The sequence below is a fragment of the Momordica charantia genome (assembly GCF_013281855.1).
Source record: "Momordica charantia cultivar OHB3-1 chromosome 5 unlocalized genomic scaffold, Mcharantia_2.0 BLBB01000005.1, whole genome shotgun sequence".
In the NCBI taxonomy this organism is placed as follows: Eukaryota; Viridiplantae; Streptophyta; class Magnoliopsida; order Cucurbitales; family Cucurbitaceae; genus Momordica; species Momordica charantia.
In genome coordinates this window covers 23,980,054-24,006,221 of record NW_028275163.1, presented here as the reverse complement: position 1 = coordinate 24,006,221, position 26,168 = coordinate 23,980,054, and the positions used below count along the sequence as shown (strand labels likewise).

Sequence of the window (26,168 nt, the reverse complement as noted above, 5' to 3'; positions counted from 1 at the left end):
AGACCAAACACCATTTTGCTATATATACTTTGATCAAAATTCAGGGTACGTATTTCCATATATTTACATGGATTTGTCCCTGTATCATACGATAATCGAAATCGATTTTTGTGATGATGATAAGTATCTTATTCATTGAGCTATGTTGATATTTACCCTTCTATGTAATTTTTACTATTAGTTAATGATGAGGTGATTTGAGGGTAAATGTTAATAAATATTAATTTAATGACCATATAATAAAAAGTTATTTGATTATTTACCTCATTTCGTGCGAGTGTTCCCCTTGTAAAAGTTCACACAAATATATCACAAAAAAAAAAGTACACACAAATATCAAAATTAAAAATATAATCGTATTCGAAAATTAAGAACGTGGCACGTGTGGCACTGTGGGTCGGCATTAGCAATGTAATTTTTCTATTTCCAGCCAAAAGCAAACGACGCCGTATGGTCCCGAACTTCTGCACAGAAGAGTGCCCCTATCAAAATGAAGGCGCGGATTTATAGATTCGCTTTTGTCCGTCGGATCAACTCATATATGGAATCGATGAAAATCCACCGGTCACGGAGTTCTCTCCCCCCCACAGGCTTAAGAGACTGAAACCAGGAGTGATTAAAAAAAAAAAAAGGAAAAAGAAAAAGTAAAAGAAACCTCTTTCCGCTCCCGGCAAACGATTTCAACGGCCGTTCGGTACCGCCGTACCAGGCGACGCCACTCCTCTCTCCGTTTTCTCTCATTGCCATTTCTCCAGATCTCGTAGCTGCACTCGCTGTTCTTCTCAATGGCTGCTCCACCTGCACGAGCTCGAGCCGATTACGATTACCTCATAAAGCTTCTTCTGATCGGCGACAGCGGTGCGTTACTTTTGCTTTATTGCTTTGGTCGAGCTGCGATCTCGTGGTTCTGTTTGATTTATGATCAGAAGTTTATGAAACAACTGGATATTAATTGAATTTTTGTTTTTGTATACGAATCCTCAATGTTTCATTAATATAGATGATTAGATTCTGGAGTGTATATTAAGTTGTTGATGGATTGGCGGTGAAGTATCCGACGGGATTTGTTATAGTTTTTGTTGTGTGTGAGTTATGTTATGTCGATAGGATTTCGTTTTTCTACTTGGACGGACGGACTCCTAAATTTTAAGTTCACAAGCTATTTCTCGTGACATGACAAGGCAGGTGTGGGAAAGAGTTGCCTTCTTTTGCGGTTCTCCGACGGCTCCTTCACCACTAGTTTCATCACAACCATAGGGTACGTGCATTCGGCATTGTGATATCTGAATAAATTCTCTTTTTACTGAATGGTCTTTCTGATTTCATTACTTTGGTTGTACTCGAACAGCATTGATTTCAAGATTAGGACCATTGAGCTTGATGGAAAACGGATTAAATTGCAAATTTGGGATACTGCTGGTCAAGAACGGTTTAGAACAATTACAACTGGTGTGTAGCTTAATGTTTAGTGTTAGCATTATTGGATTTTGCAATTCTAAAGGTCATTTTATTTCATTTTAGTTTCCTCCAACCTAATATTTCATGCAATTATTAAGATTTCCTTAGGGTTGATCTCATGGAAATGTTTGTAATGCTTGATCTTCATCCATGCTAGTTTTCAGCACCTTACGAGTGGGGGACTTCTGCTTATTTCAAAATTACTCCGGATGAATTATAGACAATTCTTATGTATATTTGCGCGCTGACAAAGTTTTGGACACCATACATCTCACTTGTTTTAAGGATTTTATCTAATTTATTTAGTTTTCATTTGTAAATGTTTCCTGCTGTTTCTAGGAGGTTCACTAAATCAAAATTTTTATTTCTGCAGCTTACTATCGTGGTGCTATGGGTATTTTGCTAGTGTACGATGTCACGGATGAGTCATCATTTAACAGTAATTCTTCTCTACCTTAAACCAAAGGTTAAAAATCCGAAGATGCCGGTTGCTCTTCTAAGTTCATAGTAGGAAACCTACAATCGGTTCAGATATTTCTCCATTAAAGATAGTTGTAGACTTGTAGTAGAGTAGATTTTGTAATCCTCTATTGCGGTTACGGCACGTCCTTCTTTTCTTCACGGCGTTGTCTACTTTCTTATTAAGATCTTTGTTGCTTTTCAAGATAATATTTTCTTTTCCCTTTATCTTTCCCTATTTATTTGTTTCTGTTTATTCAGACATTAGGAATTGGATTCGTAACATCGAACAGCATGCTTCTGACAATGTCAACAAGATACTGGTGGGTAACAAGGCTGATATGGACGAGAGCAAAAGGGTATGCATTTTATCTACGTTTTTGTCACTTCAATTTCTGTGCTTGCATATCCACTTCCTCCAGAAATATATAATTGTGAAAGTCTCAGTGATTTAGTAACTGAAAATGGAACTTTCATTTAGGCTGTTCCTACATCAAAAGGTCAAGCTCTCGCAGATGAGTATGGCATCAAGTTTTTTGAGACTGTGAGTAAAATAATTAGCTGGTCTCGAAATTATTTACCGGCTATTTAGTTTAGATCATAAATCTTGAAGATGTTATGTATTTCAGAGTGCAAAGACAAATTTGAATGTGGAAGAAGTTTTCTTCTCCATAGCCAAGGACATCAAGCAAAGGCTTGCTGATAGCGACTCGAAGGCTGAGGTATGAACTTTTTAGCCGAATCTGAATTTCTACTTGAAATAAGAACAATTCATAACTTGTAAGCCCCCCAACCCCAGATTATATTTCTTTAATTGAGTTATTGCGTCGTGGTTTTTTCATGAATACGTTTTGGTTGTCCATGTACTGAGCCTCTCTATCTCCATTGGTTGGATGTTGCAGCCTCAAACAATCAAGATAAACCAAGCAGATAACGGAGCAGGGGCTTCCCAAGCTGCTCAGAAGTCGGCTTGTTGTGGATCTTAAGACGGCTACATCAAGGTGGTTTACTTGCAAGGCAATACAATTAGGTCACTCGTGCTTCTTTTTCTGTCATTTTTTTTTCACCAGTAGTAGAACTCAATTTGGGAGTTCATAGTAAATCCTTATCTGGAAATTAATTATATGGTTCATCTACCCCATATTTCATTTCAAACTGAAAAAGAAGTTTCATATTTCAGCATAAGTGCTTCCCGTAGTTAATTTTAAAAGTGTTTCCATAACTGATCTTTAATTAATTCTGAAAGCTTGCCAGCTGAGTATAATCGGTCTCTATATCCATTTTCCAGAATCAATTCTTGTTCTATGGTAGGAAATTACTCTTTTATGGACAATGAACTGAACTTTCAGTTAGTCAGAAACTGAATACACTTTTATGAAGAATGTTACAAAATATGAACATGTAAGAATTAGATTGATCCATCCATAATATCTTTCTCATTTCCCAAATTTTCTTGCTTTCTTATATACTCCTGCCGTCCACCTTCTTCAACCCATCTTATCATCAAGTTTCCACAGTCCTATATTAGCTATATCTACAAATTTCTCAAAAAATCATACCAAAATTTTGAGCCTGACGCCCACTTCTTGCTTGATCTATCTGATTCTTCTTCCTCCACAAAATAAAAAAAAAATCACCAGACTGAAACGTATGGTTGACCCACAAGCGCCATTTATGCACTTCATGGCTCAAGCAGTCGAGATAGATCAGTCATCACCTACTGACTGTTGCTTCACTGATGGGGAGCCAGGCAGCCAGTTTTGAGCTTGCAGCTCTCAATTTTCAGCTGTTGGAAATCAAGTATCGATTGGTTACTTTACAAAAGTGGGTCAGTGGTAGTACTAGTTACTGAAGAGATGTGTCAATGCCGGTCTCTGCCCCGAGCAAGAGCTCTTCAGCTTGAATCTTTGCCGCACATGAAGATGACAAAGTGGCATCAACTGACGGTTTTGTTGCGGTGGTGATGGTAGCGTTGGTAGCTGCTAGATTCTTCTTTGCTAAGTCAACTTGAACTGAAAACAGTGAGTAAACAGGTCTGTGATCTGAGAATCTGCACTCCCCTCTTACATACCACATCTGTTTCATTCCTTCCCCTCTCCACAAGATCCGATCGCACCTACCAAGTGTTCGATAAAAGAAACCGATCATAAACATTTCCCCTTCTATGCAGGCGAAAAGTTTGTGTTTTTTGCAGGTGTGGTTTTTCCAGAAGTAGCAGAGTTGGCAACTTACCAAGCAGGAGCGCGGCGTTTTTCTCTGGATGGCTTGGAGTTGGAAGTCAGTGCAACATAATGGTCAGAGTTGGTTATGTATTTGTAAGTTGGAGCAAACTGTATTCTTCCTTCTTCCCACCCTTTAAACACTCGACCAGCTCTTTGCTCTAACTTTAGCTGCCAAAACATCAAAGAAAAATTTCCATATCTTCTGTCAAATCTCCGACTTAGGGCATGTTTCGAAGTGATTTTAGGCCTAAATCACTTCCATTTAAAATAGTGATGCTTGACAATGGTACAAAAGTGATTGACGGTCAATCACTTAGGATGAAGTGATTCCCAAGGAATCTATTATGAAATGAGTGATAGAATTACTGTTCAGGAGTTGAACTCACTTGATCTTTTTCTAGAAGTGCCTGCCAATCGTTCTTCCTAAGAAGCTCGTACATCTCTGCACAGCCATTTGAGAGCCGATAGTTCAGATCCCCGAGCCAGATGACCTTGCTGCATAGAATTATTAGTTGTAAATCACAGAACGATTCGATTTGATCGAGCAATTAGTAAGAGAAGAAAGGGAAATTACTCACTCATGGTCCAATATGGTCTCAGGAGGAGGTGGCTGAACTCCAGTGGTAGTAGCTCTAAAAGAATGTGAAAACCTTGTTCTCTTCAAAATTTCACTCACATCTGAATTTCTCTTCACTTCATCACCTTCCTTCTCCCCAGAGGTCAAATGGGTGCAGACGAAGCAGAAGGTTGTTTGGTGCAGTGTCATACTGATGGATACCGATCCCTGTTAACGCACCACAAAAACATTATTTGGGTTCAACTCGAATTCGACAATGGTACAATGCTAGTATTTTTAGTTCAGTTGTGCTGACCTTGTTGCCTAGGAACCCCATGACGCCTCTCCCGACACTGGAGACCTTCAGATTCGAGACGTGTTTGTAAAGATCTGCTCGAACCCACACACACAAGAAAATGCCCACCATCTGCTTGCTTGCAGCCAGGCAATACTGCCGCTGCATTGGACTACCTGGCCAGGATGGGGCGCTTTCGACAACATTGTTGTCGTCGTCTAAAGCGAGCAAGTCCGAGAAGCTCTGTCTTGGTTTCTGGCTGGCTTCGTGCTGGTCGTATAATGGCGAGGAATTACAGTCGTCGGAGTTGAGGGCCCCCTGAATGAGGTCGAGCCACTGGGCGGCTGGGCCACTGTCCTCCGCCCCAAGCACGTTGCCTGCATTTAGAGGGACGATTTCTTGGAACCTATTGAGAAATAGTACCAAAAGTTAATTATTAGGAAAATCATTTTTCTTATTATAACATTAAAAAAAGTAACTGAGAAACAGAGTTGAATTTCAATCGTGAAGACGAATGAAATAAGCTTTAACAACTTCAATTTGACATAATACAATTAACGCAAAAAAATAGAAATTAATTTACATTCTACCAATCCTATGCCAACAAGTCTCATCCTCCATCTTCTTATTTACATTATTGTATGCCAAACGCCCCCATAAGACATGAATTCCCAACCTAACAATATTTTCAAAAGATAGAATTGTAATAATAAAACCGTCACCAATAAGTTTTTAACTCTTCAAACAAAAACTGGTATCTAATTACCAATAAAAAAAAATCGACAGCTTTTTAGTTTTAGAAAAATATAAAAAAAAAATATATTTTTCTGCAATGCAATTCTCTCTTAACTAAAGAGGAGTAGTGACCAATAAACACTTAAATATTTCTCTTATTTCACGCGGGTCGTTTAACCAAAATTAAGGATGAGAGAGACAAAAAGAGAATAATATGAATGGTTAGAGAGGGAAAAAGAAAAGGAGGGGGTTGGTGGTTGGTAAGTTAGGTATGGGCACTATTCAAGTACACAATTCTAGGGCCCACGAATCACTTCAACTAATGCATTTTTCTTACATTTAACCCCTTTTTTTTCAAACTACAACATTTGAACATACCGTTCAAAGAGTCACAATATCTTAACTATTAAGAGTGTTGTTCTTGTTGACGCTAACTTTTTTACTGTAAAATTAGAGCGAGAAAGAGAGAGAGCATACCCGAGAACATAAATGTCAGCTACGATTGGAGATTTAAGCCAATCCCTCAAGTTCAAGCCTTCCTTTGGTGGCTTTCCTCCCACATTCCACGTCCCCACAACCATCCTGATTTCCCCATCAAATCCAATGCTTATTAGAGCGCGTCGAGAAAAATTCTAGTACTATAATCATACCAAGTGCTTTTTCGTACCATTTTTATTTATATTGAACATTATATATTATTCTATAATTTTAAATAGACTACAATTTAATATGATTTCTTTCAAACATTTTTTGGGGAAAAAAATATTAAGATCATCCCATCTAAATCAATTGATAGAAGTGTCGTGTTTGAATTGACGTATTTGTTTGATTCTTATAATCCAAATAACAAGTTCGATTTGATATATAAATAAAAATAATAATATCAGATCACTTTTTTACTACCATCAAAATAGAAATCTATATCATGGAAGCAAACTGAAAAGTCTAATGTAATTTAAAAAAAAAAAAAACAGAACAACCATAAAATTTAGACAAGAAAGTAGAAAATTATAGATTTTTAACATGAAAATAATTACCTCAAGTTGAGAGATTCACTGTGGGGCATAACTCTGAGTCCACGTGTCTTCTCCGTCGTCCACGCTTCAACTACAAATTCAGATATCCAATCAGAAACAGACACGTGGAAAATTAAAGGAAAATTACCCTAGAGCCTATACTCTGCAAAAGTCAAAACTAGACTAAATCTTGCACCCACATCCTCCGCCGTCCACGTGGCACGGATCCCGAAGATGCCAGAGTTTACCATCCTTTTCCATGATGGGTTATTAATTAGAAGTCTTTTCCCTTATTGTCTACTGATCAAATCAGGTAAATTGATCTGACGGCTCAGAAACGCCACGAAAGCTGTTGGAAATTATTACCGCGTCGCGGTACAAAATATTTACCTCCGATATCTTCTGGCGCCACGGCGCTGCTGTCTTGCTCGGAGCAGCTCTTTCTCCTCTCTGCCAAACGAAACATCATGTGTTTTTTAAATATCTATTTTAATCATTTTGATGCACGAACTTTTATAATAAAATATCTATTTTAGTCTCTTTAATCATTCTAAATTTTGCCCCCAAAAAAAAATCATTCTAAACTTTTTATATTATCTAATATTTTACTCCCTCAATACAACTTCAACCAAGCAAGGGAAAAAAAAACCTTGCCTGTAGTATACAGACAGTAATACATATATAAGTTATTTTATTGACCTATTAAATATAAAATAAAGTCAATATTATTTTTCGTAGAACTAAAATAAATATTTTGAAAGCAATCGGACTAAAGTGAAATAAATTTAACATTAAATTACAAACTAGGTCCCTGCATTTACAACTTTACATGAGTGAAGTGTATTAAAACCTCTAGATTTCTAATTTTGTATATATATACAAAATTTGAAAGTTCGATCTTATATTAAACACAAAATTTAATATTGTATTTAATAAATCCATGAATATAGAAAAATCAATCAATAAAAACTTAAAAAATTTATTAAATACAAAATTAAAAATTTTCAGAGATCAATTACATACAAAAATTGAAAACTTTAGAAATTTAGATATTTTAAATTTCATAATATAACTCTAAAATTTAAACACTAAACTAATAATTTAACCTAAACAAACCGTCCATAAATGGTTGATTTACTTTAAAAATAAAATAAAATAATCCAGAAGGACAAAAGTGGAATTGAGATAATATTATTGTTTACCTTGAGTGGTGAAATCGGACGGAAAGCGTAGCTTATCGTCCGGAAAATTCAGCCACTTCCTGGCGACGGCCCTCGGCCACGACGACTACCGGCAGAAAAAACACATAGACGACATAAGCAAACACCAAACCGACATGTCGTAATTCGATCTGCATATCCTTTTAAAAAAATTTCTCTTACCTTGTTGAAGATCTTCCCTCGTTCCATTCCCATTGCTCCGCCGCGGACCTGCCGCCGGAGAAAAAGAATCAGCTTCTAATTTCTGTATTTTCCGACCGAGACGGCGGAGGAAACGATTGCCAAAATATCCAAATCCTAAATCTGAAATAACTCGTAAGTCGTAATATATATTTTTTAAATCTTAAACAAAGAAAGTTAAGAAAAAATGGAGTTATTAAGTGGACAAAAAGGAGTTTACAATTAATCAAATGGCAAGAGGGGGGTTGAAACAGACCTTAATAATTGATTTATATTTAATTAGCGTTTTCAACGCCAATAAAAAAGACCCAGTTGCAGGAAAATATGGAGACAGCCTCCGGCGAAGGACCAAAAACAGAGAAAACGAAATTTCAATTTAAAAGGAAAAAAAAAAGGTAGAGAGAAAAATGGGCAATTTCTTAATTTACAGAGGAGGAAAACAGAGCATGTCAATGAAAAAAGAACAAAAGGAAGAAACTTTGAGCAACCCTTTTTCAGATCTTTGGAAAAAAGTTATGGGGTCTCCTTGAAATTCGAGATTACATATATAAATATAAAATTAAAATGGAAAATAAGATCGAAAATGGAAGTAAATTAGGAGAATTTGGGAGTGGCAGAGCACTTACAGAGGGGGAGCCACCGCCGGCGAGTTTAGAGGGGATTATGCGGCGGCCGGAGGAGGAGCGGGCGGCGGCGGGTTTCTAGAGAGAGGGTGGAGTAGTAGTTGTAGTTGGTATTCCAAATAATTTGAAATGGGGACTGCCGTCTCTCCTTATGCTCTTCCTTTTTATGATTTTTCTGAAGTTTACTTTTAAAATTTTTATAATACATTATCGAATTTAGAGGTGTTGTTTTATTAATAAAAATTTATATCAGATTTATAAACCTTCAATTTTGTGTTTAATAGTCATTAATTATGTCACTATTATGTAGCAACTTTTATTTGAGTATTTAAGAATTATGTGCAACTTATTTTTTACAAAATTTGAAGTTTGAAGATGGATGGTAAACTTTTAAAAGTATAGGAATTGGTTGGAATCAATATTAGTAGTTTAGAGATTAATTCTTATTCTCTATAAAAGTTACCATATTTTTTGTTTTATTATCATTATTTTTTAGTATGATGAAGGAGTGCGAGGATTCGGTGACAGATACATATGTGAATTAGTACTATTAAATATTGTGAAAATTCGAAGGAGGGTACAGAGAAAAACTACAAAGTCTTAAATATTTTGATATAGTTTTTAAATTAGAAAAAAAAGAAAAAGAAAAAGAAGGCAATTGTTACAACCTCCTTTCTTCTGTTGTGTAATAAACTCAATCAAATAAAAGTATTGCAAACTAACTTAAACTAATATTAAAATATAATTCAATCATGAATTTTCTATGAAAAATAATATTATTTCAAACTTTATATTTCCTACTAAGAGCTACACAATATACAATATATAGTCCTTTTTTGGCTGAAATTTATTTATTGTAGATAAATCTACCCATATTTCAATCATAATCTATAACCACTTATAGGTATAATTGGCATGACACCAAGACAAGGCTATGTTGCATTATTTTGTTGAGTTTTAATAAAGTTTTTATTTACCAAACTAGACATAAAGTTTTCTTTTTTCTTTTTGAAGAATTATTTTGCATCACTCTATCATTGTCAACATTTCCCTTTATATTTATTAAAGAAAAATATTTCCCTTAACAATAAAATAGTTTTAAATAGGAAGAATTTAATTAATTTAAATCAAAACTAAGTACCATATGCTTTACAGTAATGACCCTAACACTCTTTAATCTTTATTATTACTCAAATGTACTTTAGACCCCATGCCTTTAGTTTCCAATACATTAATTATTGATATTAACTTTTGAATATTATTTTAAAATTAAATTTATATCTCAATTCAATGTCTCGTGTCAACCTAACCATAACTTAACAGGTTTAGATACTTATTAGCAACTATAGGGTCGTGAATTTGAATCCTTACCTCCACATATCGTACCTAGGAAAACCTTATATTTAACAAAACTAAAAAAATCGAATTTTTTTCCAAAAATTTGAAATTATAATCCAATAAAAATGTGTGGTTTGAAAAGATATTTATAACTTTAGATTAAATGCAATTGTGTTTTTAAATAATTAGCCTTATCTTTAAAAGTACACACATATATATATATATATATATATAAGCTCCATAATAAATATGTAGGCTCCTTATGATGATGTGCTATAAAAAGATAGTATTTTCACTCCATTAATCTATACATATTTGTGTTTTTTTATGTGCCAATTTTAAAAAAAATATTTATTATTTTAATACGATAAAATAGAGGATCTATTAGACCGAGTAAATGATCCAATAATCACCCTTCATTTTTTTTTTGTAATTTTAAAATACTATGATGGTTCTGTTTATTTCGATTTTTCACCTTAAGAAAAAAAATATCAAACTTTCGTGGAATAATTTCCCTTTAAGAGTTGTACTTGAATTTTTTAGGATAATATTTAAGTTTCTATTGACACGGTAGACATTTCTATCAACTATTGACATGGTAGACATTTCTATCAACATTTGTACATGTCCATTGAAATCGACGTTGAAGTGAAGCGACATTTTTATAATATTACAAACCAAATAGCACTAATATTTGTTAATAGTACATAATATTAATATTAATAATATTTCACTTATTTTAAAATGGTGAAATGTTTTATTTTCTAATTTAAATATTTGTTATAAACGTTTTATTGTTAATAAATTTTCCATAAATAATATTCATCGATATTTTTATCGAGGTTGTCATAAAATTGAGACCCCAACATTTTCATCAACATCGACTGTCGTTTTATATAAGTTAACTGAAATCTTGAATGGGAAAACTAACCGGGTAACTGAGATTTATATTTGGTTATATATATAGTTTATGTTGAAGTTTCCTTCAAAATTGTATTAATTTTCTAGTAAAAACACAGTGAGAAAAAAAAAAGTCAACAAATAAGGCTGGCTTAATTTCTCTTTTCACCTTCGACTTTTCTATCACTAAATATAGCATGTGGTTCATAATCAAATAATGTTATTGCTAAGGTCAAGTTAGGGTATGTTTTGATATAAGTTTTCTTTAAAGAAAAAAATTAAATTCTAATATAAAGTCTATAAATAGTATAAAATGTATCAAAATATATCCCCAATCCATTTTTGGCTTTATTTCATATTCGAGCGTCTAAAATTTCTTACATATATATTTTTTGTTTTGATCTTATAAATTGAAATGCTTTATTCTTTTTTTTTGTATGAATGAATTTTATTGTCGATTAACCATTGTTGGAGGTAGATCTCAACGTACACGTGGCAAGTGACGAGTAGATGCAAAATGTGACACGTGGCTCATAGATACCACAGAAAAACCACCTAAGTATACACATCTCAGCTCATTCCTTTGGCTGAGCTGATTCGCTTACCACAGCTCGGTCGCACCTCCAACACACTCCACGACAACACGTCGCATTTCACGGTAACCATAAAGAGCGGTTGAGGCCTTGTCGGGAATACTGTCGAGGTCTTCGCCTATAAATAGACCTATTTCGTTCATTTAGAGGTACGCGAACATTTCGAATCTCTCGATGTAGTTCGGACTTTCATCGACTTTGACATCGAAGTGCTCGCTCTATTTTGCAGGTATGTTACTTGAAGTTTGGAACTTACTGTCCAACTCATCTAGTCCAAACCAACATTCGCAGAGTTATTCAATTTCTTGATTCAACAAACCACTATTTAGTCTCACGAGGAAACAAATAATTATTAAAGATTAGAAAATGAATAGAGAATATTTCAATATATATTTGTGGTTAAATATCACTCAATGAGGAAGTTTCTGGGCAAAATTTTCCATCACAAGCTGTGATTTTCAATATTTAAGCCATTGGAAAAAAAGTTTGAGAATTGCTACAAATTAAAAGAGAGAGAGTCCCAAAACTTCCTAATAAACATCCAAAATAGCCCTTTGGATGTATTATTCAGTATATTGATATGATCAAAATTAGAGAAAAAGAGGGTTAATTAGTTTTTTTTTTTTTTTTTATAATTTGTGGGAAATTTTTGTGTGGACAATATAAAAGAAACTTATAACGTTTATCTCAAACAGTTATCTCTTAAGTAAGTAGATGTACAGTTCGTTGGATTTAGCTATGACCTTTTTTATGTTCCATCACTGTTGGATTTGAATTATTCATACCTTTTTTTGTTTTTGTACTCTTTAAAAATTGGATAAATGTAGATTTTTATCAATATTGATAATATTATGATGAGTTGCATTTGAGAAAAATAAAACCATGCTAGGAAGAAAATAAATTAAAATTTTATCTTTAATATATAATGTTCGTCATTATTAATATTGTAAAATTAATGTTTTTAAAAAAGGTCAACATTTCTGTTGTTGTTATTATTATTATTCAAAATATATAGGTTTAAAAACATTTACTTTCGTTGAAGTGACGATATACACACATATATATATATATATATATGAGGAACCAAATGTGTTTATAAAATTGTTATATAATAAAAATCGACACTTAAATTTGATAATATATTTCATGATAGGGACTAAATTGTTATAAATTTTAAATTCTAAGGATTAAATTGTTACGAGTTTGGGAACTAAATTGTTACCCAATTAAAGATGTGGAAACTAAATCGCTATAGATTAAAATTCATGGTCTAAATCTTCAAAAGTAATGGACCGAAAATGTTTTTTAAACGTTAGAATACTCGTCGTGTTACAAATGTACTAAGAATTTAGACTTTTGTTTCGTTTTTCTTTTTGAAGAAATTCGGACCTTATTTTTATTTTTGTTAGGTGAAGAAGAGTAATAATACTTTATCTAATTGAACCATACTAAAATTAGCACGTCATTATAACTAATGAACAAGTAGAGTCGTGTACTTGTTTAAATAATTCAAAAAAATTTAATGTTTAAATACTCGACCAAATAAATTATGATTATTATTTTTTTAGTACAACATATGAAAGTGAGAGTAAACAAACTAACGTTATTTTGATCAAGGATAAGTGTCTTTTAACTCACTAAACTATGTTTAGGTAGTAGAAATTATGGACTAAAAATATAACTTATCCTTTAAAATAATATTAGAGATGATAGTAAAATAATATGAAATCGATGGAATCAAACTCAAGAACGTTTGATGAAAAAATAAATTGAAATAAGATAACTTGATAGTCAATATATGGATCTAAACAAATTTTGTTTATATATTTTTTAGGACAGAAATTTATTTATTAGTAAAGAAGTTTTAGAATGAAGGAAATTAACTTATTTTTTGCTTAGTTCTGATTTCTGAACATAGAATATTCAAATTTGATGCCTTTATTATTTAAGAACGAAAATTTACAGATCTAAATAAAATAAAATAGATTGTAGCGATTATTAAAAATATAATATTTAATCCGGAATATTGGCACTTACACGTGGCCATTTGGCTAGCGTTAAGGTCAAGATTTGGAGGAGAAACACGCAAAGGCAATTATTAAAATTTAAAATATTTGTCCAGATTTGACCGTGTGAGTGCGCTACACCGGATCACGTACCCGGGAAATTAATAAAAAAAAATATTTGTTTAAGGTTGTTTTTTGTTTGGGTTCGGCACTTTTTACGCGACAGACGAATAAGGGAGTGCCAAGTGTCCCATTAGTAGGGAAATTCCACGTGGACGGCTGTATTTAGTCTCGGAGATTCTGAAGATCTTGCCTGTGATTAACCTAACTCAACTACGGAGTTAAAAGTTCAACTTCAAACTCGTAAAATCAAAATGATTATTTCGAGTCCATTTGAGATTTCTTATATAAGTAGTGAAATTCGATGGAGAAATCTTTTAAGATAACGGACATATCTATCTCTTCATGTTTGAAAAAAACTCGCAGGAATAAGGGAAAAATAAAATACACAGAAATTTAAAGAAATAACAACAATAAAAAAATACCGTAATTAACATGGAAAACTTCAAACCGAAGAAAAAGCAACAGTTCGCAGAGAAAAATCCTAAAAAAATTATACCAATTACATAGATTTCTCAAATACAGCTCAGTTTACTAGAGTTGGTATACCGACTTTAGAGTATTTCAATTGAGATAAATCAAACTCAATGCCATAAGCTCTTCTTATACAGTAGTTGGAGCATAATCTTTTTTATCTTTATGCTGTGAACAAAACTTCAATTCAAATATTTTGCCAAAAACTCAATACTTTCATAATATTTTGTCACGTATGTAAAATTTCTTATTTTCGATTGATTGAGGGTAATGTTTGCATCCACAATATCTCTAAGCAATTTACTCTTATTTATACAAAAATTTCCAAATATAGAAACATGTTTGGAAATTTTCAAAGATTTCCAAATTTTGAAAAATGAGAAGCATGAAATCCTAATTATTAAAACTTAATTATTTACAAAATAATAATAATAATAATAATAATAATAATAATAATAATAACCTTGATCTTGTATGAGTCACGATGAGTAAAATTTATTTGTTTTTAAATTAGTTTGATTTGAGATTGAAAATAAATAAAGTCTACATTTTTTTAAAAAATTTATAAACTAACTTCAAAAGCCTTACAAAAGAACAAAAAAAAAGAAAAAAAAAACGAAAGAAGATGTATTTTATCGGACATCTAGAAAAATAACAATAAATTCTATATTCCTAACAAAATAAACAATAATAAACAAATATACGAAAAGATCGACCTCAGTATAAAGAATATTAATTTAACCACGTGTCGAGAATAACTCAAAATGATTTGTCACCCCGTCTATTACTTTTACGTGTGAGACGTGCTAACAAACAAATCATAAAAAAAAAACATAGGATTTATATCAACATGAATCTAAAACTTTGAAAAAGTTCAATTTCTTTAGCTTTGATTTTGCTCTTTCTCCCCCATGAAAGCAATCTCATACGAATATAAAATTATTCAAAGCATTAAAAATGGGTTACTTTTGTTGACCCAAGAATCTAACATCAATCTACCAAAAGATTAGGAAAAAAAATCACATTATTAAATCAGATTTTTACGGACACGTACTTGTATTACCTGTTTCTAGCAGTTTTCCGGGAAAACTTTTTTGACTTTCCCATCAGCCAAACAAGAAATAAGAAAGAGAGAAAGGTGGGATTTTTAGTGCATTGTTATAGTGATGGGGAACTAGGCAGAAGGTCGGTCCAAAAAGGAGAATTAATTTTCATTATCCTTAGAAACTTCCAATTACATGTCACTAATCTCAATTAATTACATAGCTGTAATCTAATTTGTGATGTTAATCCATAACTTATTTGTTTATGTTGTAATTATTTACCTAATCATGGGACCCTCCACATTCATTAGGCTGTATCCAACTAAAACATAAAAAGGAGAGGAAAAACAAAACAAACACAAAAATGTAACTTTACAGCGACTCTAAATATGTTTGGAAGTGTTTTTGGTTGAAAATTTATAGCTGCTGATATTTGAAGGTAACATAAAAGTACTTTTCGAGGGAGTTAAAAACATTTTCAGTACTTTATAGAGTATGTAGACTGTTTGAGAGTCGAAGTGCTTAACCACAGGGACGTCTCGAGATGATATATGGCCTTAGGCAAAATTTTGAAATGGAGGCTTTAATATGACTATTTTTTTCAGTTGAATTTTATTCGATTAGATGCTTCATTATCTACCATTTTTGTTTACGTTTTGATTTATCTATACCTATTATGTCTTCTACTATTTTATAATTTTTATTACTTTTATTTCTACTAAAAAAAATTTATTGATAACATTTTTTCATATTCAATCCGTTGGTGTAGCACATTTTTTAGGTTCAATAAGTTTTTATATTTTATATTTTCTTGAGCTTTTCATATCCTATTCGTATTTTTTTATAGACATGTTAATATTCTGTATTGAAACAAGTAATTAAGTAAACCTAAACAAATCTCAAATATTAACGTATTGAACAATATGAAATACATTTTAAAAAAAGTTTAAGAAATGGAACGAAAAAACTTAAAATAATAAACTTTGAAGCTTTGATTTCTATTCTAACAATTTGGATTGACGGAATTAAGTTAAAATTAGTATAACCTACTAAATATATTTATGGTAAAGTCTTTTTTCTTAAGAGAATTTGAAAATTTTTAATTGTGAAAAAAATAAATAAAAGGAGAAAGAATACACGTATCTAAAATTGGAGAGAGTTTTGAAGGGTTATGTTAATGTGTTTTTTATTTTTTTTTTAAATGAAGTTTGAAAGGTTTTAAACCGAAGAAAAAGATAAAATAACAAATTTTGAAGGTGTCAAATTAGAATGAGAGTTCTTTTGTCTATGGTTTTAAATATTGAGAACCTCTTTTTGAGGTTGGAGTGTTAGTATCCGACAAATTTATGGTGAACCCGATTCTTGTGCATATTGGCTTGCTAGTCAAACAATATTTCTTCCATTAGGTTTACATATTTTGTGAAAAGTCTCATAATAGTCACTTTTTCCCTGTTGATTGCGAATGTATTGGGGTCTCTAGTATTGTCATTTTTTTCGTCCTATCATTTTTCTTAGTTTGATGTGCTTTAGTCCCATTTTCTTCCCAAAAAATTAAAAATTAAAATCTAGAGAATTTTATATGACGGATTGATTACAGGTTTTATATTTAATTAAATATTTTTTTCAAGAGAATTATATTTATTATTAGTTTGTATTTTCAATATTATAAGAAAAAAATCCATGAAACATATATTATTCTATATTCCAAGCACATTTATAAGTAAAAACATAAATATAGATAACAATATTATATTATATTATATATATTAATATATGAAAAATATGAGGCCTTCTAGGATTGGGGGTCTTAGGCGATCATCTCACTTGCCTATACCTTAAGCATGCTTAACCAATAAATACGTACTTCAAAAAAATAGTTAAGGTGTGAAATCAAACATCAAAGTGATATATATGATTAGTATGTTTCATTAAACTCTTGCAATTATCACACTTTTATTTTAAAGGCAATTTGTAAAACTATTTTGTACCGATTGTCAAAATTAAGATGTGAGAAGTAATATATATATACATATTTTAGTACAGTACGTGGGGTAAGGGTTCGAATTTACAACTTCTTGATTGGAGATATGTGTCAATTACCACTAAACTATGCTCGATTTGACATGCGAGAAGTAATAGTTAAGGCTTAAATATGATTTTTGATATTGAATTTAAATGTTTATTTTATATTTTGGTGGTATACTTTCATATTTATACTTTATTGTCTGAAAAGTTCAAAATATAAAAATACAATTAAAGTCGATATGAACATAGCTCAACAGTTTAACATAAGTATTCTTTAAGTTATAAAAAGTTCAAATAATCTCACCCAATATAGTACAACAAAATAATTGAATAATTTTGTATCTTTATGGATTTCCACTCTCAAGAAGAGTTGTCAAAAAAAATGATATAATGTTAGATCTATGTTGATTTTGAATTGCGCATGACTTAATATAATGTCACAACCATACAATTATAATGGATTGACTGTTAGTAAAAAAAAAAAAACTTTGTTATAAAGTTATTTCATTTGATTTATTTTTAATATATAGAATTCCTATAGTAAATTTTTCTTTTTTAAAAGTCAAATTTAATGCCAGTCACGTGGGGTTAATAATAGAACTTCACATTCTCTCAAGCCCTATGTGGCATATATATTATATAATTGTAATTATTAAGAGACTTTTTCTTTATGGGGATTCTATTTCATGTGATTGCCAAGCTTTATCCTACTCATCCATGAGAAGAGGGGTCAGCTCATCATGTTCATTTTCATGGCCTTCTCCAAATGGGCGCTTTAATTTTTTTTTTTTTAATTATATGCTAAAGTTAGAAGTGACAATCAAATTTATAATATTGAATGAAAGAAAACAATTTTGAAATCATATATTAGTTTCTATCGAATTGCTTGTAGTTAAAAAAAAAAAAACAGGCATAGAAAAAAAGTTGTTAAAAGTTAACATAAAAATTATGTGAGCTACCCACTAGCATAGAATAGAGTTAATATCTATATTTCAATCTTTAACTGGAAGAAGGAAAACTTTGAATAGAATAGATTAAGAATTTCATGAAAATTTTGAATCAATGGTGAAATTGAACCGTTGAAAATATATCCCTAAGAGATCTCAAAATAGTAATATAAAAACTTGATATTACTGAGTTTTTAATATTCAATTTTTATCTATGTTTATTATATTCAACAAATAATAGCTATAACTAATTCATAAGTACCTGATGATTAATAAGGATGAAGTATTAGATGGAAATGACATAAATTTAAGATGATGATTAGTTTGTATGAAAAGGTTTAAAAGTGAACGTAGGGAGTTGAATTATTGCTTAATGATGAAATAATATGAGTAGATTAACTTGATATAATTATAATTATTATGATAGGAGATTAGTGGTCGGGGAAGAGGGACTAATCATTGAAATGATTTGGAGTTGTGGCAAGTTATTTTTTTGATAAAATTTGATGGGCCAATGTTGTGAGATAATGTGATATTATGAGTCCAAGCACTAGCCTAGCTCCTTCCATTTGATATTTTTATCTTAATATTTTTATTAATTTATTATTATTATTATTTTTATTTTTAAACCCAATTGATTTGGCTAATATCTTCAATGAGATATCACCAAATTAGTAAGAATTCAAAAGTATATATAATACCAACTAGTATACAAATAACTATGCCATTTATTAAAAGAAAAAAAAAACCTTGATATGCCATATTTTGGTATATCTCGTTTATTGCTGAATTCTGCCAAGGACAGAAGGTGGGCCACTTCTAACCCAGACGAGTTTGGGTAGCTAGAGCGAACTATGCTAGAGAATATATGTACAAAAGAAACGAAGACTTTGAATCTCAAGTCAATCTGGATTTGACTTGAATAAATCTGTCTCAGACATAATAGTGTACTTGATTGAGAGGATTGAGTGTCATTTTATAGCGGACTAAGGGAGGAGGTTGTCATGATCGTTCCAACAAACGGTTAGGCTATTATAGGCTATCGGACCATAGGTTTCAGCAATATAGTAGCTCAGGAGTATATGTTTTGGTGCGAAAGTCATTTTAGTTCCTCTTGAACTTCATACGTCGGCCTATAATTTAGATTTGGATGTGTGCTTTATCCAAACGGGTTGAGATAGATCTATCGACCTATCTTGGTTGATCCCACGCAGCAAGTCAGATTTTTCCTTCAAACATTTATTTTAAGAAATTTAGTTGCATGAGAACAAATAACTTTTTTTTCATCTTCATCGTTTAGCTATGGTCTTATGAATGTAACTGACTGCCTTCTTGAAACTTTTATTACATATTAATGACTGAAATTAAAAATAAACTTCATGACTTCGTATACTTGTTAAGAAATCACCACTTTTAGTAAATTATGTGAGTTTTTATGTATCTCTACCTTTATCTCGTACTATCACTATGACACAACTATCGAAAGATTAATTCACTTCAAAGTTCATAATAATGAAAATTCATTTATTATCACCTAACTTCTGATAGTTTTTATTCCTTATATTCTCAAATGATATTCACGAAGAGCAAACAACCAACTTAAGAATTTGTTCACTTAACGAATACGGATTCTATGGTATCACAGCTCCCCATATAAGATCAAATGCAATATCTTTAGAGTTTTTTTTTTTTTTTTTCGAAATTTCAATAGAGTGGAAACACTCTGGTTAATATTTGGATTTTTCTTTCTTTCTTTTTTCCTATTACATTTTACCCAAAGAATGAGGAAGAAAATCAATCCGAACAAAATTTAGTAGATAAGACATTTATTACCTTCTCTACGGTTGAAAGTTTGATCCTCAGACCCGGGTTTGTTGAAGTTTAAAAAATCATATATACGAGAGGGAGACAATAAATTAAAAACTTGACCAAACCCAAAACATGTGATTCAAGTGCTTTTCAACAGAAAAAGGCAAAAACCCACCACACCAACCAACCCAAATGGCAAAGTTTCATGCACAAATCCCATTTGTTGAAAAAGCAAAACCCATTTGAATAAAAATAATTTGAGATTAGGGAGATGAACTTCCCATTAATCATATACTCATTAACATTAATTATTAATCATTTTAAAGGTCAAATTAAAATCCCCTTTTGCTACTTCTCAAAAATAAAAAAATAATAATAAATAAAAAACCTTTTGCTGTCCAAATTTGTCTGTCTTCTTCACATCTTCATGGAATCTCCTATGTTTTTGGCATTTTGGAACCATTACAAAGTCTCTAACTGTGCTTTGTTGCTTTCTTTGTTTTTATTTTTGTTTAATGCTTTTCCCCTAAAAAAATGACTTTCAGTTGGCTAATCTTTCTTGTTTAACATCATAATTTGAAAGCATGATTCAAGTTCATATTAGTTTTTTTCCCATCAACTTCAATCACCAACTTTGGAAGATTAAATTAATCGACACAAAATTTGAGTGTGAAAGTTTTTATGTTAAAAAATACATTTGATTCATATACTTTCGTTAAACGATTTAGCCATTGAATTTTTGTAACAATTTAGTCTACATAATTTAAATTTTGTAACAATTTAGTCCATATCATTTTTCTTCCTCAAAAGGTTTTAAAAGTAGTTAGAAACATATTCTTTCCATTTTTCTTTTTCTCGATCGGTGAATTTTGGTTGGTTTATTCTCCAATTTATGGTTGATTTTTGGCCTCATTATCAAATGATGACTATTTTATTTTTAGTTTCTGTTTCTAAAAATTAATTTATTGACTCGTGAACAAAAATGGATTCCAATCGTTGATTGGTTCTATATAATAAATAAATGATTTGATTTTTTATTTAACGTGACAATGACACATTGTAAAGTAAGGTTAAATATCATTGTTAATGAAATAATTACAAACTAACAAGTTAATGTTTTGGCATTTTCTTATTAATGAGCCATCAAAATGTCTAATATGCATTGAAAATTGAGGGATTATTGGAGATTTTTGTTGACCAAGTGGAATAGTTTTTTTTACTCACATAAATAAAGATAATTTGAGAGAGACATAAATTGCAATTAAAAACCCCATTTTTAGTAGTGACATATTTTCTATATCTTATCCAAATAGCAGTAGCAATATTTATATTTTAATTTTGAAAAAAGTTTATATTTTAATTAATAAATATTTAAATGCTTTATTTTGTTAGCACATCTTGATGTGGAGGTGATCAAACTTACAATTTTTTGGTCGGAAATATACGTTTTAATTATTTTTAAAATCGCGACAGTAGTAATAATTCATGCCTATCAAAATTTTAAATCATATATTTTAAGACGACAACTATTTTTACTCCAATTTTTAATAAGTTTTAAATTAAGTATTAAAGTTTTGAGTAAAAAATATTTGAGAGTCAAATTGTACCTAACTCTAATGTGCCTACAATAAGAGACTGGTTTAAATCTCCATTCTCGTATTTGTGATATAATATATATATCATTAAAAAATATCCAGGGATGATTTGGTCTTTTTACTTTTATATATAATGGGCCGGAAGGCCCAAGTTTCAGGAAAATCCGTGGGCTTTCTTTTCTCGTGAGCGCTCCCAAGAAAGAGAAAAAGTTCCATGTTAAGAACCGTGGGACCCACTTCTTGTTAACCATAGTTAGAGAAATAAACCACGATTCCTGGTTAGGTTAGATTCCTCTTCAACCTTGGTTAATCCCGAACTGGTTCGGACTTCGGCACGAGATCTGTTCCACGATTAGGGTTACGAAGGTTGGATTTTCGTCATCTTCTACAGTTAATTCTCTCAGATTTCTTAGTTTTCTTTTCCTCTTAAGATTGATATTCGGATTGAAGCTCTGCTTTGTGGAGATCTTCGATTTCTCTGAGAATTTTGTGACTCGAGAAGAAGGGAAAATTGGGGAAAGAGCAGGTAAAATGGAGACTCAAAGGATTATTGAATTCCCGCACAAAAATATGGATAAACGCCCAAGGAAAAGGCAGAGATTAACATGGGATATGCCTCCTCCCGTTCCTCCTCCTAAGGTATTGATTCTTGCTCTCTCGTGCAAGTACGGATTTAGAAATTTTTATTTTGTATTTTCAGACCTAGTTGTTCTAAGGATGTGGCTCTCGTAATAGTTCATTTTCCTTTTATACAATAACGAGTGCGTGTGGAATGGAGATTGAAATTCTCAAATCTTGAAATTGAAATCGACTTTTTATGGCTTTCGTCCTAATGATACTTCGGAATCAAAGCGTCCTGGTTTGACAATTCCGCACGTTTGCTTAATTTTTGACTTGTCATGAATTCAGGTTCTTCCAGCACCATACTGCGGGCAGGAATTTGGGAATGGGCAAGTTCCCAATTATGCATATCCATCTATGTATTGCAGGGGGGCACCACGGGTTGGATCTCCTCCATGGAGGCCTGATGATAAAGATGGACACTACGTATTCTCCATTGGAGAATGTTTAACCCCTCGCTGTAAGCATCTTCCAGTTCCCATTATAAGGTCATTGTCATCCCTTGTACATTTCAGACGCTTCTGGGGGAGCGTTCGGTTTTGGTCCCTGTGACAATTTCCGTTTAGGAATTTTATTTCTATTTGTTGGAATTTGTTCCTATTTTGGTAGTTAACGGATTGATCGTTGCCTCTCACAATAGATGGTGGAGGCATTTAATTATTTATTATTTTCCCCAACTTGTTTCTTGATATTTTGTCCGTATTATTGATATATTATTTCTCTTCCGTGAGCTGATATTTTTTTTTTTTTTTTGGTGCCATCTGCAGATAGAATTTTAAGCAAAATGGGTGAAGGTTAGTATTGCATCTTCAGGGACTTTTTTCCCCCCTTCTTTTCTTCTCTCTCTTTCTCTTCGGATTAGGGGATGTCAATAACATGCTTGCAATTCACTGTAAATTTGCTTTTGAGTGGAAATTCAATCCCTGTTGCATCGAATCCATTTTCTGGGTTTTATTTTTATTCATCTTTTCTTTGTCCACTTTACAAAGTTCATCGTCCATTTGTTCATCTCTGTAGGAACATTTGGGCAAGTTTTGGAATGCTTGGACAGTGAGAAAAAAGAGGTTGTAGCAATTAAAATTGTTCGCTCTATAAGTAAATATCGTGAAGCTGCCATGATCGAAATTGATGTCTTACAAAGGCTGGCCAGGCATGATATTGGAGGCACCCGGTAAGAGTTTATCCATCTTACTTCACTTTTTTGTTGAAGTTCAAAGTAAATATTAGTATAAGTGGTTTCATTCTTTGCAGTTGTGTGCAAATTCGGAATTGGTTTGACTATCGTAATCATATATGTATTGTAAGTATTTGTTAATATCTCGTGATTTGATTAATTTGGAGGGGCAATACTAGTTCCTCCATGCCTGAATATTGTGTGAGTTAAAAGAAAACTTGCGGATGAATTTCAATGGTTCTAACAGGTATTTGAGAAGCTTGGACCAAGCTTATACGATTTTCTTCGCAAAAACAGCTACCGTTCATTTCCCATTGATCTTGTTCGGGAGTTTGCCAGACAACTTCTGGAGTCTGTAGCATGTGTGTGAATAATTCTTGCAATTTTTTTACTTGATGCTTGAATAAATGTGGCATGAAGCCAAGAATTGCATATTGAAATATATCTTTTCTTATGATGACTACTGAATTGTGACACTTTTTTGTTGGAGCATGAAATATTATTCTTGTTAGATGTCTGTCTTATTGACTTTTTAAATTGTTGTCTGTAGTTATGCACGAGCTACGGCTGATTCACACTGATTTGAAGCCAGAGAATATTCTTCTTGTTTCCTCGGAGTTCATTAGAGTGCCTGACCATAAGGTATACATGGATTGCTATTGATAATCTTTGCAGTCATGCATGGGAAGGGTCATAATACTCAGTGGTTGAGATATTATGCTTGTTTTTAAAAACTGACCATTATTAGCCCTCATCCCCCCTTTTTTCCTGCATTCAAGTTTTTGTCACGTTCGGCAAAAGATGGCTCCTATTTCAAGAATCTTCCAAAGTCGGCTGCCATTAAGCTCATTGATTTTGGAAGTACCACCTCTGAACATCAAGACCACAGCTATATTGTTTCAACACGTCATTATCGGGCACCTGAAGTGATCCTGGGTACATATTTTCCCTTTTACATTATCATTGTTTATTGGTTTGCCAATGGCTATACTTTTTGCTCCCCTCGAATTACACTCTGTTGTATTGTTTGCAGGTCTAGGTTGGAATTATCCTTGCGACCTATGGAGTGTGGGATGCATACTTGTTGAACTTTGTTCTGTAAGTATCTTCTTGTAGACTAGATTAAACAATATATTGGTTTATTTATATTTTGCTTCACCCCACAGTGAAATGAAGTTGACACAACTCCAATCTCTTATGATAAAAAAAAGATTGGAAAAATATGAATTTTCTTTTTATTGTTTTCTCGTGGTTGGTGCTTTTTGGAAGAATCCTGGTAATATTTTACGTCATGAGATAATTTGTAGGACCTGACCTATAGTTCATCACGGTTTATAGTGATTAGTGGGGTATTCTGGTAATTGACTGCTACAAACTGCTGCTTTAAGAAAAGTTCAGAAAGAATGAGTTTCTTTATGTTGTCTGATTAATTTGAGGTATTTTTACAACTAGTCTGTATTTTATTTTTCCTTTTGCTTTCATAATTTTTTGCTTGCTTGCAAGCAGGGTGAGGCTCTTTTCCAAACACACGAGAACTTAGAGCATCTTGCCATGATGGAGAAGGTTTTGGGTCCATTGCCTCAACATATGATTCTGCGGGCAGAGTAAGAAATTTTGTTCTCCTTTTCTTGGGTGCTGTTCGAGTTCTTGATGAAGCTCTTATTAATTGTAATTGGTGCTTACATTTTTTCAGTCGCCGTGCTGAGAAATACTTCAGGCGGGGTGTGCAGCTCGATTGGCCCCAAGGTGCAACATCTAGAGAAAGCATGAGAGCAGTCTGGAAGTTACTGAGGCTGCCCGTAATTATTTCCACATCCATTATTTTCACTAAAATTTTAGTACTTCAAGGCATAATTCTGTGTAGTGTTCCTCTTTTGAAATGTTCTATGCAGAACCTGATAATGCAGCACGTTGATCACTCGGCTGGTGATTTAATCGATCTCCTGCAAGGCCTCTTACGCTACGATCCAGCAGAGAGGCTCAAGGCAAGGGAAGCTCTAAGACATCCTTTCTTCACTAGAGACCTAAGAAGGTGTGGTTACCCCTTGTAGTTCTCATTCACATTTTAATCAAGAGTGAGCTGCTATCAAGAGGGAGAAAGAAAGAAAGAAACTTTAAAGAAGTGATGAATTGTTTCACCAATAAGCTCATCCATCCCATCTGTTTCTTTTTTTTCCTTTTGGATTTGTCAAATTCTTGTGTAGTTAAAATCCGAACGACGATGATTTCCCCCCATTCCTTTCTCTTCCACCTGTTCATTTCTATAACATCCTATAGAATGATATGTGATCTGTTCTGGGTAAATTCCAGTTTGGCCGTGGCGGTTCTTATGCAAAATTTTACAGTATTCGTTTTTTTACATTGATGTATTCTTGCTAGTTCATTATTTCCAGGTGCTTGGGCAAAGGTTTAACCATTGGAATGTAGATGCCAAACTAAAGGCTGCTGTGGAATGGAAACCGGAGCGGTGAAGCTTCTCTCTGCCATTTTTTGGTAACAACAGAAACACGAACAGGAAGATGGAGGTAACAGAAATGAGTAAAATACAAAGGAAAAAAACTTCTTGGAGAAGGGAGTGGGAAAGAAATTTTTTTGTAGCAAGTTTTTGACCATCAGAATGATAAAGAGAGATTTGGAATCAATACAGTGGTGTTTTAACGGTAAAACTATATTCAAGAATGGAGTTTTCTTTCTGCCTTCACCCATTTAGGTTTGAAAAAAATGAGAGTTCCAAGTTCAACACGTGTTCTTTAAAAATT

At 32.4% G+C, this 26,168-nt stretch overlaps 3 protein-coding genes across 8 annotated transcripts; 2 read left to right on the top strand and 1 right to left on the bottom strand.

Moving 5' to 3' along the window:
• Positions 1-582: 582 nt before the first annotated feature.
• Positions 583-3,191, top strand: LOC111015017 (ras-related protein RABE1a). The gene is made up of 8 exons (XM_022289925.2): positions 583-858; positions 1,186-1,258; positions 1,349-1,449; positions 1,832-1,897; positions 2,179-2,276; positions 2,399-2,461; positions 2,547-2,639; positions 2,820-3,191. The coding sequence occupies exons 1-8, from the start codon at positions 786-788 to the stop codon at positions 2,901-2,903; spliced, it is 651 nt and encodes a 216-aa protein (XP_022145617.1). The 5' UTR covers positions 583-785; the 3' UTR covers positions 2,904-3,191.
• A 115-nt stretch (positions 3,192-3,306) lies between these two features.
• LOC111015016 (DNAse I-like superfamily protein) lies at positions 3,307-8,907 on the bottom strand. Of its 3 annotated transcripts, none has more exons than XM_022289920.2 (11): positions 8,768-8,907; positions 8,124-8,264; positions 7,944-8,028; positions 7,132-7,191; positions 6,763-6,832; positions 6,203-6,307; positions 5,012-5,396; positions 4,718-4,923; positions 4,526-4,634; positions 4,150-4,307; positions 3,307-4,033 (listed from the first exon to the last, which is right to left on the bottom strand). In XM_022289920.2, exons 2-11 carry the CDS (start codon positions 8,154-8,156, stop codon positions 3,763-3,765), a joined length of 1,482 nt encoding a protein of 493 aa, XP_022145612.1. In that variant the 5' UTR covers positions 8,157-8,264; positions 8,768-8,907; the 3' UTR covers positions 3,307-3,762. The 3 variants fall into 3 exon arrangements, with proteins under 3 accessions (XP_022145612.1, XP_022145613.1, XP_022145615.1); XM_022289921.2 differs by having other exon boundaries at positions 8,124-8,258; XM_022289923.2 differs by having other exon boundaries at positions 8,124-8,171.
• A 13,017-nt stretch (positions 8,908-21,924) lies between these two features.
• LOC111014941 (serine/threonine-protein kinase AFC1) lies at positions 21,925-26,110 on the top strand. 4 transcript variants are annotated; one of them, XR_015790783.1, is made up of 13 exons: positions 21,925-22,253; positions 22,524-22,695; positions 23,003-23,029; positions 23,253-23,406; positions 23,487-23,535; positions 23,657-23,771; positions 23,960-24,051; positions 24,189-24,345; positions 24,443-24,507; positions 24,916-25,013; positions 25,103-25,208; positions 25,274-25,441; positions 25,803-26,110. XR_015790783.1 is itself a non-coding variant. In XM_088123852.1 (13 exons), exons 1-13 carry the CDS (start codon positions 22,146-22,148, stop codon positions 25,834-25,836), a joined length of 1,317 nt encoding a protein of 438 aa, XP_087979978.1. In that variant the 5' UTR covers positions 21,925-22,145; the 3' UTR covers positions 25,837-26,110. The 4 variants fall into 4 exon arrangements, 3 of the variants coding, with proteins under 3 accessions (XP_087979978.1, XP_022145508.1, XP_022145506.2); XM_088123852.1 differs by having other exon boundaries at positions 25,302-25,441; XM_022289816.2 differs by lacking the exon at positions 25,803-26,110 and having other exon boundaries at positions 25,274-25,464.
• Positions 26,111-26,168: the final 58 nt, after the last annotated feature.